This window comes from Anolis sagrei, chromosome 2 (assembly GCF_037176765.1).
Source record: "Anolis sagrei isolate rAnoSag1 chromosome 2, rAnoSag1.mat, whole genome shotgun sequence".
Taxonomy (NCBI): Eukaryota; Metazoa; Chordata; class Lepidosauria; order Squamata; family Dactyloidae; genus Anolis; species Anolis sagrei.
The window spans coordinates 27,633,405-27,650,380 of record NC_090022.1 but is presented as its reverse complement, the minus strand read 5'-3'; the positions used below and the strand labels follow the sequence as shown (position 1 = coordinate 27,650,380).

The 16,976-nt window shown below is 40.2% G+C and overlaps 1 protein-coding gene across 1 annotated transcript; it reads right to left on the bottom strand.

Moving 5' to 3' along the window:
• Window positions 1-939: 939 nt before the first annotated feature.
• On the bottom strand, window positions 940-15,389 carry LOC132766718 (uncharacterized). Its single transcript, XM_060761025.2, has 4 exons — window positions 15,188-15,389; window positions 11,507-11,613; window positions 5,373-5,514; window positions 940-2,826 (listed from the first exon to the last, which is right to left on the bottom strand). Exons 2-4 carry the CDS (start codon window positions 11,579-11,581, stop codon window positions 2,318-2,320), a joined length of 726 nt encoding a protein of 241 aa, XP_060617008.2. The 5' UTR covers window positions 11,582-11,613; window positions 15,188-15,389; the 3' UTR covers window positions 940-2,317.
• Window positions 15,390-16,976: the final 1,587 nt, after the last annotated feature.

The window sequence follows — 16,976 nt, the reverse complement described above, 5'->3', positions numbered from 1 at the left end:
GTGCCTAGTGATCTACTCACATTTGCACGTTTTCTTTTTTCTTTTTATTGGTTTTTCTATGCATATAAAATTTTGACTTCAAAGGATACAGGGAAAGTATGGGAACAATCGGTTATAAGACAGTAAGACAGTGGAAAATGGGAAGACACAAGAAAACGCAGAAACATTTGCACGTTTTCAAACTGCTAGGTTGACAGAAGCTGGAGCTAGCAGCAGGAGCTCACCCGCTGCCCAGATTCAAACTGCCAAACTTTTGGTCAGTAAGCTCGGTGGTTTAACCCGCTGTGCCACTGGGGGCACCAAAACATACTTATATCTAAACTGCCCAACACATCACATATGAGAAACCCAGCTAAGGGATATGTTCTACTGCCATATTTGGCCATGGAAACCCATTGGGTGACTGTGGGCAAGTCACACTCTCTTTGGGTGCATCTGCACTAGAGAATCAATGCAGTTTGACATCACTTTTAATTGCCATAGCTTGATGCTATGGAATTTTGAGAGCTGTAGTTTGGTGCAACACCAACACCATTTGGCAGAAAAGGTGAAAGACTTCAGAAAACTACAACCACCATGATTCCATAATATTGGGTTACTGCAGGTGAAGTGGTGTCAAACTGCATTCATTCTACTAAGTAGATGCACTTATATTCTTCAACAGATGCCGTCAGCAGATGTCTCACACAGGAGGCATTATATACACTGGATCTACACTGCCATATATATGGCAGTATAGTGGGAGGCCATATATGGATGTAAATGCAGTATATGTTTGTACACTGACGATATTGTGCAGTTTGCTGTTATTTTACTCTGTCTCTAAATTAATTGCATCAGATAACTTCCTTATAAAGACAAATGTGATAACCCTTATTAGGCAAAACTAATGAGTACGTTTTTATACTAGAATATCGAAACAAAACAATCAGACAAGAACATTTATTTCTACTATTGGCTCCACAAGGGCTCATTAATGCTAGACAATTGCTTGAGCCAAATACAATCTTAATAAAAGAACAAAAACAGAACCTTTAGGCATAATCATTCTGTATTTAATACCACCACAAACAGAAGAAAATGATTTAGGACACTCTGGTCTGGGTTAAATTGCTATGCTACCTTTTAAATAAGAATTGTATTTCAGCAAAATGAAACACAACAATTTCTTACATATAGTTTAAGTGTTGGAAGGCAGCCAAGCTCTCAAAGCTTTGGTCAGTCTGAGATCTTGTCAGGATTTGCTTCTGCTACCACTAGACAGAAATTCACACATGTTATGTATGCATATGTGTACACATGCACATTCATGTGCACAATCTCAGGATCCAGGAGAGGCAGAGTGGAATATGGATACCTAAAGCTGTAGTACCCTTCCCTAAACCTACGTACAACGAACCAAGATTTACTGATGGGCATGGCTTATCTGTGTCTTGTTTCATGTTCTGGATGACACTGGATAACACTGTCAAATCCAGTACAAATAGAACCACCATCAGAACCCTTTGTGATTAACTTCTGAGAAGCTGGTCCTCGTTGAAACAAACATATATAGTAACTACTGATCGGTTTGGTACTAAGTGGAAATAAAAATTATCCTAAAGAAAACAATTTGTGGCATCTAGAAGCAATTTCTTTATTTTAAATAAGATACATTTATATTTTCTTAGCACTACACATTATTTACTGCCAGATGAACTAGCTTTACATGAGTTTCCAAATGAAAGATTTAGTGGGTTTTAGATGTAGAAAAAGGCTTTGACAACTTAAACTGGACTTTTCTTTTTAGAACCTTCAGGCAGGTTTGTGTACTGCTTTCCCCTTTAAACAGCAGCTGTGAATTACAGGTGGAAGATGATATTGAAAACTATGGAGACATCAACTAACCAAAACTAACAAACCCATGATATAGATGCCTAGGGTTTGTCTAGTATACATGCTGATTTACAAGGGTTTATGGCCCTATCTACACTACCATATAATGCAGTTCAGTGCAGTTAAATGGCATTATATGAGTCAACACTGACCATCTAATGCAATTTGAAACTGCAATATATGGCAATGTAGAAGGGGGTTATGTTTCATGGTCTTGCAGCCAAGATGTACACAGCTAGCCAGACACATGCTTCTTTTATTATTAGAGAAAGCATTTATATTGTGCAATATAGCTAGGAGGACGCATGGAGTAATTTATATATTGAAAAGACAAAATTGTCAGCATAGTCTGTAATAAGAGCACAATCCAAAAAGGAAATGAGGGTACAATACAAGAGCAAACTTCTGGGGGAGAAAGTGCCTGCTTTTGGAGCAGTAGTTGTTAGAAAGGCTTTTCAGCTGTACTAGTGGTACTTTCTGTTACTTCATGACCCATTTTTTCAGCAGGTGAAATCTGGGTTTGCTGACAAGTGCTGGACTCTTGTGGGCTCTTTGTAGTTGGAACACTTTTGTTTCTCTGTAGGATATTCAATTTCTGCAAACCTCCATCCTTAGAGATATCTGTTGTTTCCCTGTCTGCGCCTGCAGAGCCGTCAAGCTGAAGTAAGAAGCGAGAACGGAGCTCTTGGACATTGACACCTGATCTCATGATTGTGTCAAACTTTCTGAGGTTTACAGGATGAGGATCTGCTAATCTGTGAGGTCCCATGATTTTAGGACAATTGCTCCTGATCCTCAGGGTTATATCACCACAGTCCTCTGAAGGGGGCTTGATTGTTTTAGTTGCAGAGACATCTGGGTGAGGAGAAACAGGTTTTGCTGGGGCAGCCTCGAGAGGCATACTTTCTTGTATCCTGGAGTCAACTGCATGTTCGACTTGGTCCTCAGGACCTGCAGAGAAACACAACAAGCATTGGCCAGAATTGTTAGTTAGGAAAAAGTATGCAGCAAGAAACCAAGAAGGGGAATTCTCCTTATGAGGCTGTAATTGTCTGTCCAGGGTGAACTGTGACCCCATCTATACTGCCATATAATGCAGTTTGAAATTGTTAGAAATATAAAAAATAATTAGGTATTTTTGATTACAAAAAAGTGAGTCAAGCACTAAAAGAATTAAATGGGTGCAATGACTCAGCAAAAGCTGCAGTTCAGTATAAGCAGGTGTGCCTGTAGCTTAATAGCCTGAGAGAGCTCTCAGTGTGAGAAGGCCTCAGTGGGAGAAAGGCCTCAGTCTGAGAGAGCCCTCCATGTTAGAAGCCCTCAGTATGTAAAAAAGCCTCAGTGTTAGGGAAGCCTCCATGGGTTTGTAGGCCTCAGTATAAGAAGGCCTCAGTGTTAGTTTGCCTCGGTGTGAGAGAGGCCTCAGTGGGAGAAGGCCTTGTGTCTGAAGTTCCAGTGTGAAGGCTGCTGTGTGTAAAGAGCTACTGGATGAAGCTCTTGTGTAAGGTCAGTATGAGAAAAGGCTCTGTGAGACCAAAGCTGTTTATCTGAACGAGAAAGAAGCCCAGTGTGGAAGCAAAGAAGGAAGTACAAAGAACGTTGTATTATGGAAACCTTGTTATTGTAAATAGTGCAACCATATTATTTTACTACAAAGAAAAAGCATCCTATGGAAGAGATAACATTGGCCTGTGGTTTTTGGTTTTTTTTTTTTATCACTTTTGCCTACTCATGCCATGTCACACTGTTGCTAACAAGTTATTCTGCTGTACATTTATGAGGAGAGTCTTTTGTTAATACGCCCACTCGCCCAACAGAAACTGCATTATATGGTGAATGTAGACTTGTATAATGCAACTCAATGCAGTTAAACTGCATCTTATGAATCTACATTATCCATACAATGCAATTTCAAATTGCTTTATATGGTAATGTAGACATGGCCCACGTCACATGTTGAATGGCACCTGAATTTGTTGCAGCAATACTAATATTGTTACAATAACATCTCTTTCAGTAAATGTGAAAGCAAGAGAACAATAAAAACAAAACAAAAACAGGACAGACAGGTGGTGATAATTGACTTTCACATATTCATTTAAATAACCAGCCAAACACCTTGTATGTATGAGGGAAAAGCAAGAGGAAGGAAGATAGAATAACAGACAGGTAAGACTGGCTGGGGAACCTGGGAACTGTATCTTCCAAAACATAACTTTATGAAGCTGTGCCCTCCTATAATTTTATGTGTTAGGGATGAAAGATCACAAAATAATGCATTTGAAAAATCAATTTGCTTGGAGAAAATTTATGAACTAAGGGCAAAGAGGCCATGAACTGTAGTTCTCAAATGTTGGTCCTTCTGATGTTTTAAACTTAAATTCTCAGAAGTCATAGCCAGCAGGGCCAATAGTTAAGAATTCTGGGAGCTGAAATACCCAACATCTGGAGGCAGGCCTGTAGCCAGGATTTTGTTTCGAACGGAGCTGAGTTTGATTCGGGGGGGGGGGGGGGGCTGAGTCGGAGTGAAAGAGGGTCTACCTTAGCAAACCTTTTGCATAATTATCCCAATAGCCCCATGCATATGGGATATATTGAGCATGGTGATCAGATCATGATATGAATAAACATAACAGTTTAAATAATGTACCAGAAAGGCCTTCTCGCAGACCACCATGAGAATGGGGGGGGGGGGGGGCATGGCTGTCTGGAGGCACAAAGTTTGAGAGTCAAATACTTAGGCGACAATAAATATTGCAGAGAGACCTTTCATCAGTAGATCTGGGACTATGAAATGACCTGCCAGAAGAGATCTCACAGATAAAAGAACTGAAAGAATTTAAAACAGAAGTGAAGCTCTATCTCTTTTGGTATGTCTACCCAGTCAATTTTGAACTATGATTTTTAAATTTGCATTTGATTGGTATCATGTTTTAATCTTGGTACTATGTATTTTGGCTGTGTTGTACCCTAGCTCAGGCTGTGAGGGAGAGGTGGGCAACAAATAAAATGTATAACCATTATTATTATTATTATTATTATTATTATTATTATTATTATCACAAAAAGATTAGTACACAGCAAACAAGGTCACTCTGCTGGCTGTTGTATTGGATCACACGTCAGACACTTCCCAAGTGTCTAAGACTGTGTGATGTATCGGCGAATAATGCATACAGATCCCAATAGGATGGCATTTTGCAGCTGACAGATGGTAAATTTGTCAGCGCTGATTGTGTTTAAGTGCAGGCCAAGGTCTTTAGGCACTGCACCTAGTGTGCCAATCACCACTGGGACCACCTTTACTGGCTATTATTATTATTATTATTATTATTATTATTGCTACTGCTACTGCTGCTGTTACTGCTACTACTAGTAACATAATATTGATTGAAAATAGCTATTGGGTGCTACTTGAATATGAGATACAAAAGAGTTAGTTACAATAAGGTTCCCACAAACCCCCCGCGAACAGGTGCTATTACGGTATCTCTCACCTAGAGATTCTGACATTTCTTCATGACTCTCTTCATCATTGTCTTTTAAGATATCCCCATCAACGGTGTTGATTGTTTGCAGAAAGTACTCCAGACATTCCTTCTCCTCTGGATTCAGTCCATAGAAAACATCTTCAGAAATCTGTCAGGATAGAGGACAGGTAATGCACATGGACATAAGGACTTCTCAAATAAATTAGCCAATCAAGACCTTCAAATAATGTTTTGAAAACTATAATGTAGATTCTCTCTGTTTTTGGGAAGACCACAACTGAGAACCAAGCATTCCCTAACCCCCATCTTTGGGGGATTATGGAAGTTTGAGTCCAAAAGTAACTTCTTCCAAGCCCTAAACACACAAGCCAGATGTGTGTAAGAAAGACCATTTGGGAAATGAGGTATCTTGGAATTAATTGGTTAGAACAAAGTGATAGTTCAGTATGAGATGGACAGATAGCTGACATACCCTTGTTGTTATTTCTGTTGGCCCTCTGCCAAAATCTAAAATTACCTTATTTGTTATCTTCAGTGTCATTTTCTTCCAGATTCAGGATTGCAAGGCAGGACTTGCTCAGGATATTTTGCTGCCAGTGATGAAAAACAAGTGGGTGTCCTCCCCAATTCCATGTACAAAAAAGACTAGATTGGCAAATCGGCTCCTTCTTCAATACTGGTTCTAAGACAACATTCTCCATAGGACCTGAAGACTGCAGTCTAGCTTTGAAGAGATGCCTTGGACAAAACTTCACGGAAGCCTGGTTTTTCTTCTCTTCCCAGCATGTGCCACTTGAGATGATTGTCTCATTTTGCTTAATGGTAGGGCAAGCTCTGTTTCCAGCTGATCCAATTGTCTCACCAAGATAGATGTTTAAATCAAGACAGGTCTAAGTCATTATCCTGGAACAGGATGCTGAGTCCTTGGGCCAGTCCTCCATCCACATTTGGCCTAATACATGTGTAATGTAAATAGGTTATGCAACAAGACTTCCAGCTTGTTGTGCCATTGCATGGCAGTGAATAAATAGGCATGTGAAGCCGGGGCAATGGCAAATGACCAGCAGATTTCTGGGTGCAGCAGATGGCAAGATCGACCGGGAGGAGGAATCACAATTCTCTATTGCAAGTCTATTCCCCTGTAGAGGTATTCTGATTGACAATCTCCAAGGTCTGGGTGTATACCTCTTGCAACTGGGCAATGAAATAGAACTGGGATATTGTTGGTGTGCCACTCACCCTAAAGCCCAACTATTATGCTTCTTGAGCTGATAGACATGGTTTTGGAGGCGGTGTTGCTCTGGTATAGACTTACTGTGTTGGAGGACTTTAGGCATCCATGATGAGGCATTCTTATCAGAGTCAGTTCCATATTTTCATGGCTTCCATAGCAAATATAGACTTATCCAATTAATATCTTTAGCAGCCATACTCTTGATCATTTTTTTCCTGGTTAGGATTATGGCCATTTGTAGATAGGATGGGTGGAAAGAATCCTATTGTCATAGACACTACTTTACAAGTTTTAGATGTGATGAAATCCTCATCTGTGTAGGGGTATAGACCCATTAAACTAATCTGTCCTCAGAGACTAATTGATCCAGAAGGATTTCTCAATATTCTGAGAGATCTTCTAGCTTCTAGATTTTCCCATTCTCTTGATGCCCTAAATATCTGAGGAATCGAAAGGTGACTTAAGCAACTGACACCCAATCATCCTTTACTTGGGTACAGAGCACATACATCTCAATTTTCTGGTGAGGTCAGGGCAATTAAATGCTTGGGTAGATGAGAGTTGTGTCAGTGGAGTATGGGTTAAGGCCCACATTAAAATAATAATAATAATAATAATAATAATAATAATACCTTTATTCTTATATCCCGCCTCCATCTCCCTGAAGGGACTTGGGGCAGCTTACAGGGGGACCAAGCCCAATATAAGCAAAGGTTACAGAGTAACACAATTAAAAGCATATAACTCAATTAAGAACCTACTCTGCAGCAGTGAGGGTAGCAAAGAAACTACTCTTTCCTGCCTTATTACATCAACTCAATCTCATCCAGCACAGCAGTCCCAGGCAGTTAAAAGGCTATTACATTCTAGGCCTCAGATTGCTAAGGAGGAGCCCTCAGAAAATCACTGTGATGAATTTGCTAAATACTTTGTGGAGAAAATTGCTCCAATTCGTTCACATAGATGGTAGAGTCTGGAAAGGTAACCGAGACACGTACTGGTCTGGTTTTGATAAATGAGTTTCAATTTGTTCGATATGATGACATGGATAAATTGCTTGGAGGTGAGGGCAACTACTTATCTCTTAAAACCATGTCCATCCTGATTAATTAAAGCTTCTGGGAAGGACTGTCGAGTGGTGAAAGTTGTAAATACTTCTTTGAAAAAGTGCTATGTTCCAACCTCCTCATAAGGAAGAAATCTCCACTGGACTCTACCTCCATTGATAGTGGGAAAATCCTCGCAAGATTGCAAACCACCTTCTACCAGTCTCAGAAGACACCCTCCCAGAATCCCCAAGCAGCTTTTGCCCTCCAGTGGAAGAGTGGATATGATCTTCACTGCATGGCAGGGAAAATACAGGGAGCAAAATCAACCTCTGTACATGGTATTCATAGGCGGAATATAAATAAAGTATATTATTTATCCTTACCAAATACCTAACCCAAGCAGTACTGGGTTAAGTATTAGTTTAGAGTAGCTAAGCTAGTAAAGAATAAAATACCATAACACACATAGCAAATAAGAGAAGCATAATAAAGCATTCAATGCCCTCAGAAAGACTATAATAACTAAAATAATCGTGCTATTATCATAATTATAATTATGTTATCAAGAAATCAAATCCCCAAAATATGAATTATATAAAATTATATGGAACAATCATGAACTGGCAGAGCACAGACTTACAAATGGCCAAGGGGCCATTCACTCTGCCTCACCTTTTTCCTTGTTCATTTCACCCACCCTGGAATGCACACCTGCCACACACAAAAGGAAATTTATGCAATCTTCTTATTCAAACACATCACCCTAAGGAAAGCCAGGAAGAGGAAATGACTAAATGCCCCTATCAGTCAGGAATAGCTATGTCCATAGGAAAATTCCATTTCACAAACCTCTAGAAGTCGACCCTTTTTCATTCATAATTTCATTCACTCATAAATCTAAAAGGGAACATTCAGAAATCCTTTTTAATATTTCTTCCATGACTTCACAACATCAGTGGTGTGCCAATCTAGAGAAAACAAACAAGCTTTTCCTCTTTTAACCTATAACCTCAAAATATATGTACTGTATGTATTTTCAGTGTACTTGTTTCTAGTAATCTGGGAACATCTGTGCAGGGACACTCAGTTTTCCTAATCCTATCTCATTGGGAGGCCAGAGGTAGAAGTGGGGAGCACTCTAAGTACACAAGGCTATCACAGTTGAAAATCGTATTAAACCCATTAACAAAAAAACTCTTCTCATTGATATGTTTATTGCTGTTACTGGGGGATTTTCCAGCTTCCCATTAAGGTCCGCTGGTAAAGGTCAGTATACAACTTCACCTATTGTACTGCTTGTTTCTCACAATTTCTCATGTTTTACCAGATTTTTTCCTTTGTGTACACTCAACCTGAATTATTAATCCAATCAGGGACTTAATGACATGTTTGCCAGCCACATTGCGGGTGGTTGCGCCCCTTTTGGGAGCATAATGAGGAACAGATTCAGATTTCAAACCAAGGAATAACACCTCACTACTTCTGAGGATGCTTGCCATAGATGAGGGTGAAACGTCGGGAGAGAATGCCTCTAGAACATGGCCATATAGCCCGAAAAAACCTACAACAACCCAAGGAATAACAGCTGATTATTTTCCCTGCCTTGAGGAACCACCAACCAGCAATGATATCAGAATGAATCTCCAGCCAAAGGGAGCCTAGATCCATTTTCCAGCCAATCAAAGGTTGGGGTGGGGATTCCGAATAGCTGTCAAAGTGAATCAATATGCTTTGTATCTTCCAGTGGTTTAGGTCAGATCTCTGAGAGTGCAGACTCTATTCTGACCTCCTTTGGGGCCCAAATGAATAAACCTCTGTTCTTGTTGCCTTCAACCCGGTTAATGTCTTACTCTGGCCTTTGGAGTAACAAAATGCAACAGGCTCTGAAGCCAAATATTAGAGGATAGCTGAAATCACTCGACAGTTGGGCCACATAGGAGTTTGCTGTTATGTAAGTGGAAGCAATATGGCCACCCAGAGAAGGAAGCTGCAGCTTAGCATGTGATATCTAAGTACTCTTGACTAAGCAGAAATTAGATATCGCTATAGTATGTCCATCAGCCTCCCTTAAATACAGTATTTACTCTTTATAATAATATTTTTGTTAAGCAGTCATCATCAATACCATATGTTTATTACTGATAGATAGTCTATCATGTCCTATCTAGAACGTGCCTTTTTCTCAGACATTATTGTAGAGAGCCAGCACAGGTCCTTGCTGGGAGGGCGATACATCCCATGTGTGATGGGGAAAGTGTCGCCGATAGGGAGCTGCAGATCGTAAGACCCCCTGTAACCTCAGAACCTATGTATCCAGTTTCACTAACTTCTATGTGACGGCGCGAGTGGCGCCACCTGTGTGCAGAACTTTAAAGTGCAAAGGTTTAAACTGTATAACATGCCCAAACTTGCCTAGTTTGTAAATGTATATTTGGATTGATTGGTTATTTATAGCTGTCAATCAATGTTGTTTGCACCAGTTGAATTGCCTTCCCTGCTTAATTGTTGGCTCCTCCCCTTCCTGGGGAAGAGGGCAGGGCTTTCTTTTCATTCTATCATCAAACTTTCTATCAGATAGACGTGAGAAAGAAACTTGGCTCTAAAGCCCTTAATTAAGTTACCTCTCATCACCAATTCTAAGGTTTTTATCCTTGGGACTCATACTTCATGTCCAGATTGCCCTGGACAACATTGAGGAGACTCAAGCGCCTACAAACCGGTCCTTTGGCATCAAAAGGAAGACTCTGTGCCTTCAGCATAGGCCATTGGACTGGGGGTTGTGTTTGTTCTGACCTTCACAGCCATTGAGAAAAGAGGGAACAGGAAAAGCTTCTCAACTGCGAAATCTCCTTGGACCCAAGACAACCAGAGACTGTATTGTATATTTCCTTTAGCCCTTTGAAACCTCCAGCTTATTGCCTTAAAACGATAACTCTTTGTGAACAATAAAACCTATTTTGAGTTATCTGCAGTGTTTTGGTCCTTGGGAGTTCCAGTTCTCTAAAGGAAGGCAAGAAGCCATCCCCTGGGGGAAAGATGTCACATCTATGTCTCTTTCACTACGAGTTATAGCCCCCAGGGGCAACGGCATATTCTACCTTGGAAAAATTGGTCTCCCTAGGCATTTTCTAGGTCCTCCAGACTTCTACAGTATTACATTGTATTTGAGGGCCTAGCAAATTTCTAGAAAGGATAACTCTCTAGAAATGTCTAGGTCTTCTGACACAACTCTCTGGTATGCTAGGACTGGAAGTGTGGCAATTTAATGGCATTCAGTCATCTTCGCGATTTCACTTAACTGCAGTACTGTTCAGTACAGAATGTACCCCTGTAGATGTTGTTGTTGTTGTTGTTGTTATCTTACTGTATAAGAGTTCAGTCTTTCTGCTCAAGTTACTGAAGCTCCATCTACACTGCCATATAAAATTCAGATTATATACTTTGAACTGGATTATATGGCAGTGTACACTCGGATAATCCAGTTCAAAGCAGATAATGTGAATTATCTGCTTTGATAATCTGGATTATATGGCAGTGTAGATCCAGCCTGAGTATTGTTTAATGCAGCTGTCTGTCCTAGATCCCAAAGTGCTTTAGTAAATGCACCTCTATTTAAACTCATTATAAGTGGATGATTCATATTGCGTCTGCGACTGAGATGCAAAGCTCAGCTATTGCTCCTCTCTCCACATTCCAGCTACTAATACGAGAGCTCTAGTGCTTGTAAGATTATTTGAAATATGAATTTAGCACACTGAACACATTCTCAAACAGATGTTCATAATATTTGGTCCACATGGAGTAAGAATAAAACAGGGTTTTGATAAATGGAAAGAAAGTAAAGACTTTGCTTCTACCTCAGAGAGAGCTTCCTTGTCCACATCCTCATCTGTGAGCTGATCTCTTGTGCCATTGTTGTCAGTAGTCTCCATTTGCAGTCTGCACCAAGGACTCTTAATTAAATCTGCAAGTTAAATGAAAACAATAATTAAAAATAGCACAGCTGAGAGAAAACTGTACCTGAAACAGACATTAGGTGGGTATGGGATACAAACTATGTCAGAGGGGATGACATAAAATGACTATCAATTTTTTGTGTACTGTTTCTTCAGACATTTATTTTTTAAGGCTATCTCTTAATACAAAACATTTTTGTCAACCCAGCTTACATGTACTGTGTCAATATACCTACAAGGTTAAAGCTCTGCTGATTTACTTTTTGAACCTCCTAATGTGCATGTACTCTGGTCAGAGCTGTCATTATCACCCAATTAAAATGACGTTTCAAATCATATGTTTTCATCTGCATGTGCTACAAGCCTGCACTATTGCTTTGTTGTTGCTGATTTTTTATTGTTGCTAATGATGACATTTTATTTGGTCTTTTAAGTGCAATATGGCAGTCTATTAAGTCTATTAAGTAGAATATGGCAGTATTCCCCAAACTAACCTATGGATGTGAGAGCAGGATCATAAGGAGGGCTGAGCGAAGGAAGATAGATGCTTTTGAACTGTGGTGCTGGAGGAAAGAGAGTGCCTTGGACTGGAGAAGATCAAACCTATCCATACTCCAGGAAATAAAGCCCAACTGCCCACTTGAGGGAAGGATATTAGAGGCAAAGATGAAGTCCTTTGGCCACACAATGAGGAGACAGGAAAGCTTGGAGAAGACAATGATGCTGAGGAAAATGGAAAGAAAAAGGAAGAGGGCCAGACTAAGGGCAAGATGGATGAATGTTATCCTTGAAGTGACTGGCTTGACCTTGAAGGAGCTGGGGGTGGTGACGGTTGACAGGGAGCTCTGGAGTGGGCTGGTCCATGAAATCAGGAAGAGTCAGAAGCGACTGAATGAATAAACAACGGCTGTCTGGTCTGGCAAAGGAGGAAGTCCATACGGGTGACACCATGAGTTCCTACACGGGGTGACACCAATCCTACTGACATCACTGGAAACAGAGGGGAGTTTTCAGAGTTTATAATAATTACCTTTTGGGTTAGAACTCCAGAATCCAAGACACTCCTAGCCAATATGTGTATTATGGCAGCAGTAATTCAAAAGGTAAGTTTTTAAGCTCCGTTTTTTTACAAATGGCTTGTTGGAAAAGGGATAAATGGTGATGAGCATTAGTTAGTTATTCTTTTTTTTTTCAAGGCTATGAGTAGGTGTCTTTAGCTAGTGCAGAGAAACCAACAATTTAGATGGAAGGATATCTATACCGGTGGCGCAGTGGGTTAAACCACTGAGCTGCTAAACTTGTTGACTGAAAGGTCACAGGTTTGAATACGGGGAGCGGCATGAGGTTTCACTGTCAGCCCCAGCTTCTGCCAACCTAGCAGTTCGAAAACATGCAAATGTAAGTAGATCAATAGGTACCGCTTTGGCGGGAAGGTAACAGCGCTCCATGCAGTCATGCTGGCCACCTTGGAGGAGTCTATGGACAACGCTCGCTCTTTGGCTTAGAAATGGTGATGAGCACCAACTCCCAGAGTTGAACACAACTGGACTTAATGTCAGGTGAAAACCTTTACCTTTACCTTACCTTTACCTATTTTTAAAAAATCAGAATGCCACAATAAACAAGTCTAGTTGTTTCCCAGTCAGGGAATTCAGATATTATTATCAAAAAATCAGACCGACCTCCCAAAAGATGAATTTCAAAATCAAATATGAAATTTCTTTTCTTTTCTTTTACATTTTATAGAGTTGCACAATTCCAGAAAAGTGGCATTCCTCCTCCCTGCCTTGTGCCGCATTTCCAGTAACCCTCCCAGGATGGGCAGGCAGACCACACATTCCAAAAAAGATTAACTCACTCTTCATAAACAGATCACCTTAGGGGAGCTAAACAGGAAATGCGCACTCACCAACTCCAGGCTAGAATCTTTCTATAATCCCTTTAACAAAAAGGGTTTGTTCACTGCCTCAGAGCTACACACTGATCATCCTTAAGAAACCACTTATGAAACCCACACCGCCCCCTCCATAGTTCTTGGTGATCTCAACATATGTGTTTATTAATAAAGGTAACTGAATACGCTAATGAAGGGGAACCGAATCTGCGCTTATACAGCGCTTACTCCTGAGAAACTAAAATAATATGACATGCATACCTGTGAACCTGAGTATTTTTTTCTGGTTTTTCACCTACTGTGAGATTAGGGCCATCAAAATGGACAATACCACTATGTGAAGGTAATGCCACCATGTAAAGTCATTTTCCAGCTACCTGAGGGGGTCCGGAGATGTGTCACTGCCAGATAATAATGCAGAGATTAACTCTATATACTTTTCATTGAACTATTAATATTTACATAAAAATCAATTGCGTTATCCAGAGCTCACTCTTTGTGTAATCAGGACTGGGCTATTTATTTTATTATGGACTGCTTTGCATATTGCCGCACCATAGTTTAAAGGTCTGCACTTTTCTCAGGGCGGACCTTTCAAATGACTCGAACTTCAAACCCACGAATGACAGCTGTCCCTACTCCCTTGCAATGGAGAAAATCCTGACCACCTGTGCCATCAGAAGGAGTTCCTCGTCAACAATTGCCTGGATCCTAGCTGGGCCAGCTTTTCAGCCGATCAGGGAAGAACACGGGTATATTGGATGGCTGTCTAAGGGGAAAAAATGTTCTGTCCTTTGCTGAATTTTATGTTAGATCTTTTGAGAGCACAGACTCTGTGTCTAACATATCTTCAGGCCTGAAAGACTTAAACCTCTAGTCTTGTTGCCTTCAAACTCACTTGATGTCTTGAATGTGGCTCATTGGCAGTAGCAAGGCACACTGGGCTCGAACTCGCTTTTCGCAGTTAGTGGAAATCACTGAAAGACATTATGGAAATTACAGCTGCTGTGCAAATCTTTTTGTTTTTGTAAGATGGGATGTAGAATGGAAGGTAGAAACATGTTGCTATCAAGACCCTTATTTCATTGCACATCCTAGATTTCAAAAACCTAGTTTTAAATACTGTATTTCTTCAATTCAAATGCTCATTTTTTCCTATATAAAAATCTCTAAAATAGGGTGCATCTTAGAATTGCAGGTTTATTTATGTATTTTTGTTTTTGGTGATGGTACTGAAATTAGAGCGCATCTTGCTATTGAAGAAATACGGTATCAAATGAATTCCTGGTTGTTCAATAAAGGAGGCATATTGTGAGAAGTTATGACTTCTCACAATAGAAAAATCAATAATGCTTGGTAAAGTAAAAGGCAATCTGAAAAGAGGAAGACTGCATTCTAGATGGAGAGACTCCATCAGATAAGCCATAGTTCTAAGTAGGCAGTACCTGAGGCAGGCTATTGATAACAGAGTAACTTGGAGCTATATCTATACTGATGAAAAAAATTCTGTTTGCCACTGCATTTTCTCAGTCTGGAATGGCTCTGTTAATAACACACACATTGTGGTGAAATTGCAACAACAAACTACACATTTCCCCTTCTGAACTCACCAAGCAACAAACTACATTCCTTTAGAATGATAAATCAGAACTTTATCGCATGAAGCTGCTATCCCATGGCATACTTACTGCGATGGTGACCTTTGCTATTTCATAGCTTTCATCACGAACTAGGGAGGGTCATCTCTCTGTGCCATCACCCCCTCAAGGACATTTGGGGAGAACAAAAATGAAAGCCTTTTCAGCTGCTGCTCCCAGACTTTGGAACTCCCTCTCTAGAGAGACCAGGAAGGTCCCATCCCTGCTTGCCTTTCACAGACAGGTAGAAACATACCTCTGCCATCAGGTATTTATAGAATGGTGAGGAGAAAGCTTCTGGGGATTCTGTGCATGGCATTTGGGGCGGGGAGGCTGTCCAGTTTTTAAATGCAACTTTAATTCCACTTTATTGTATTTTAAATTTTATACTCAGGACACAAATATTTTTAATGATTTTACAAAAACAACTTTACAATTTCAGTAATGTTTTAAGGTAAAAGAAATCACAATGAAATAGTATGAGAGGGGTTGGGGAACAATGAAGAGCAGTGCAATCCCACCCCCTGACATTGTTTTGGCACAGAAATGGATCCTAGCTTATCCCACCAGGCAAGTGTTGGAACTGTGCTATGACTATGGTGCTCTAAGGTCAGATTTCAGCTATCTGCTAAGACTATGAGTTGACATCCAGTGCCTGGCATGCTCTGCTACATCAATGGCCAAATTAATGCATGAACCAGGTTTGAAGGCAACAGGAACAGAGTTTCATTGTTTTCAAGTTTGAAAGGATGTCAGATACAGAGTCTGCACTCTCAAAAGATAAAACCCCTCAGGTACACACAAAGGCACAACATATTATTTTAATTTCCCAGGAGATATGCGATATGCGTTAGACCGTATGAGTAGATATATTGTTACCCCCGCCCCCACTTCAGCACATCCAGTTACCTTTATTAATAGACATATATGGTGAGATCACAAACAATTATAAAGGCGACTGTGAGAGTTTCATAAGTGATTCTTAAAGATAATAGGTGTGTAGCTTTGAAACTATGGTCAAACTATTTTTGTTAAAGGGCTTTTAGTATAGACTTAAGAATAGTACCAGTCTGAGGTTAATGGGCACACATTTCCTGCCTAGTTCCCCTGAGGTGATCTGTTTATGAAAGGTGAATTAATTTCTTTTGGAATGTGTAGTCTGCCTGCCCCTCCTGGCAGGGTTACTGGAAAGAAGCCAGGGAGGGAGGATGCCATTCTTTCAAAATTGTGCAACCCTATAAAATGTAAACTAAAATAAATTTAATATTTGACTTTGGAATTTATGTCAAGTTCATCTTTTGGAAGGAAGATACAATTTTGCGATAACAGGCAGTTGATGGAATTTCCCATCAATAGCAGGTGATTAGTTTGTTGCTAGAAGGCAGCAAACCAACAACTGGTCGCACCCAGCTTCATGCAAGGTTTCAGTGCCAGTTTGCCACCTTTGTGTGATAAAGTCCTTAGAGAAGAATAATTTAGCTCCTTTTGAGGTGAAACTATAATGTAAAGTGGTTATAGCAACGGGAACCCCTTCCTCCTAAATGGTAAAAGAGGAATATATGCTTTGTTGAAGGCTTTCATGGCTGGAATCACTGGGTTGTTGTAGGTTTTTTGGGCTATATGGCCATGTTCTAGAAGCATTAATTAATTAATTAATTAATTAATAAACCCAATTTCCTATTTCCAACAGACCTCACAACCTCTGAGGATGCCTGCCATAGATGAAGGCAAAATGTCAGGGGAGAATGCTTCTAGAACATGGCCATACTGCCCGAAAAACCTACAACAGCCCAGTGATTCCAGCCATGAAAGCCTTCGACAATACAACCCACAAATCCCA

What these genes read in the sequence shown, in the direction of transcription:
- LOC132766718 (XM_060761025.2), bottom strand. Translation starts at nt 11,581, where the DNA reads ATGGAGACTACTGACAACAATGGCACAAGAGATCAGCTCACAGATGAG. An exon ending in ACAAGGAAGCTCTCTCTGAG is followed by an intron (nt 5,515 to 11,506) that starts GTAGAAGCAAAG and finishes CTATCCTGACAG; the next exon opens with ATTTCTGAAGATGTTTTCTA. An exon ending in AGAAATGTCAGAATCTCTAG is followed by an intron (nt 2,827 to 5,372) that starts GTGAGAGATACC and finishes GTTTCTCTGCAG; the next exon opens with GTCCTGAGGACCAAGTCGAA.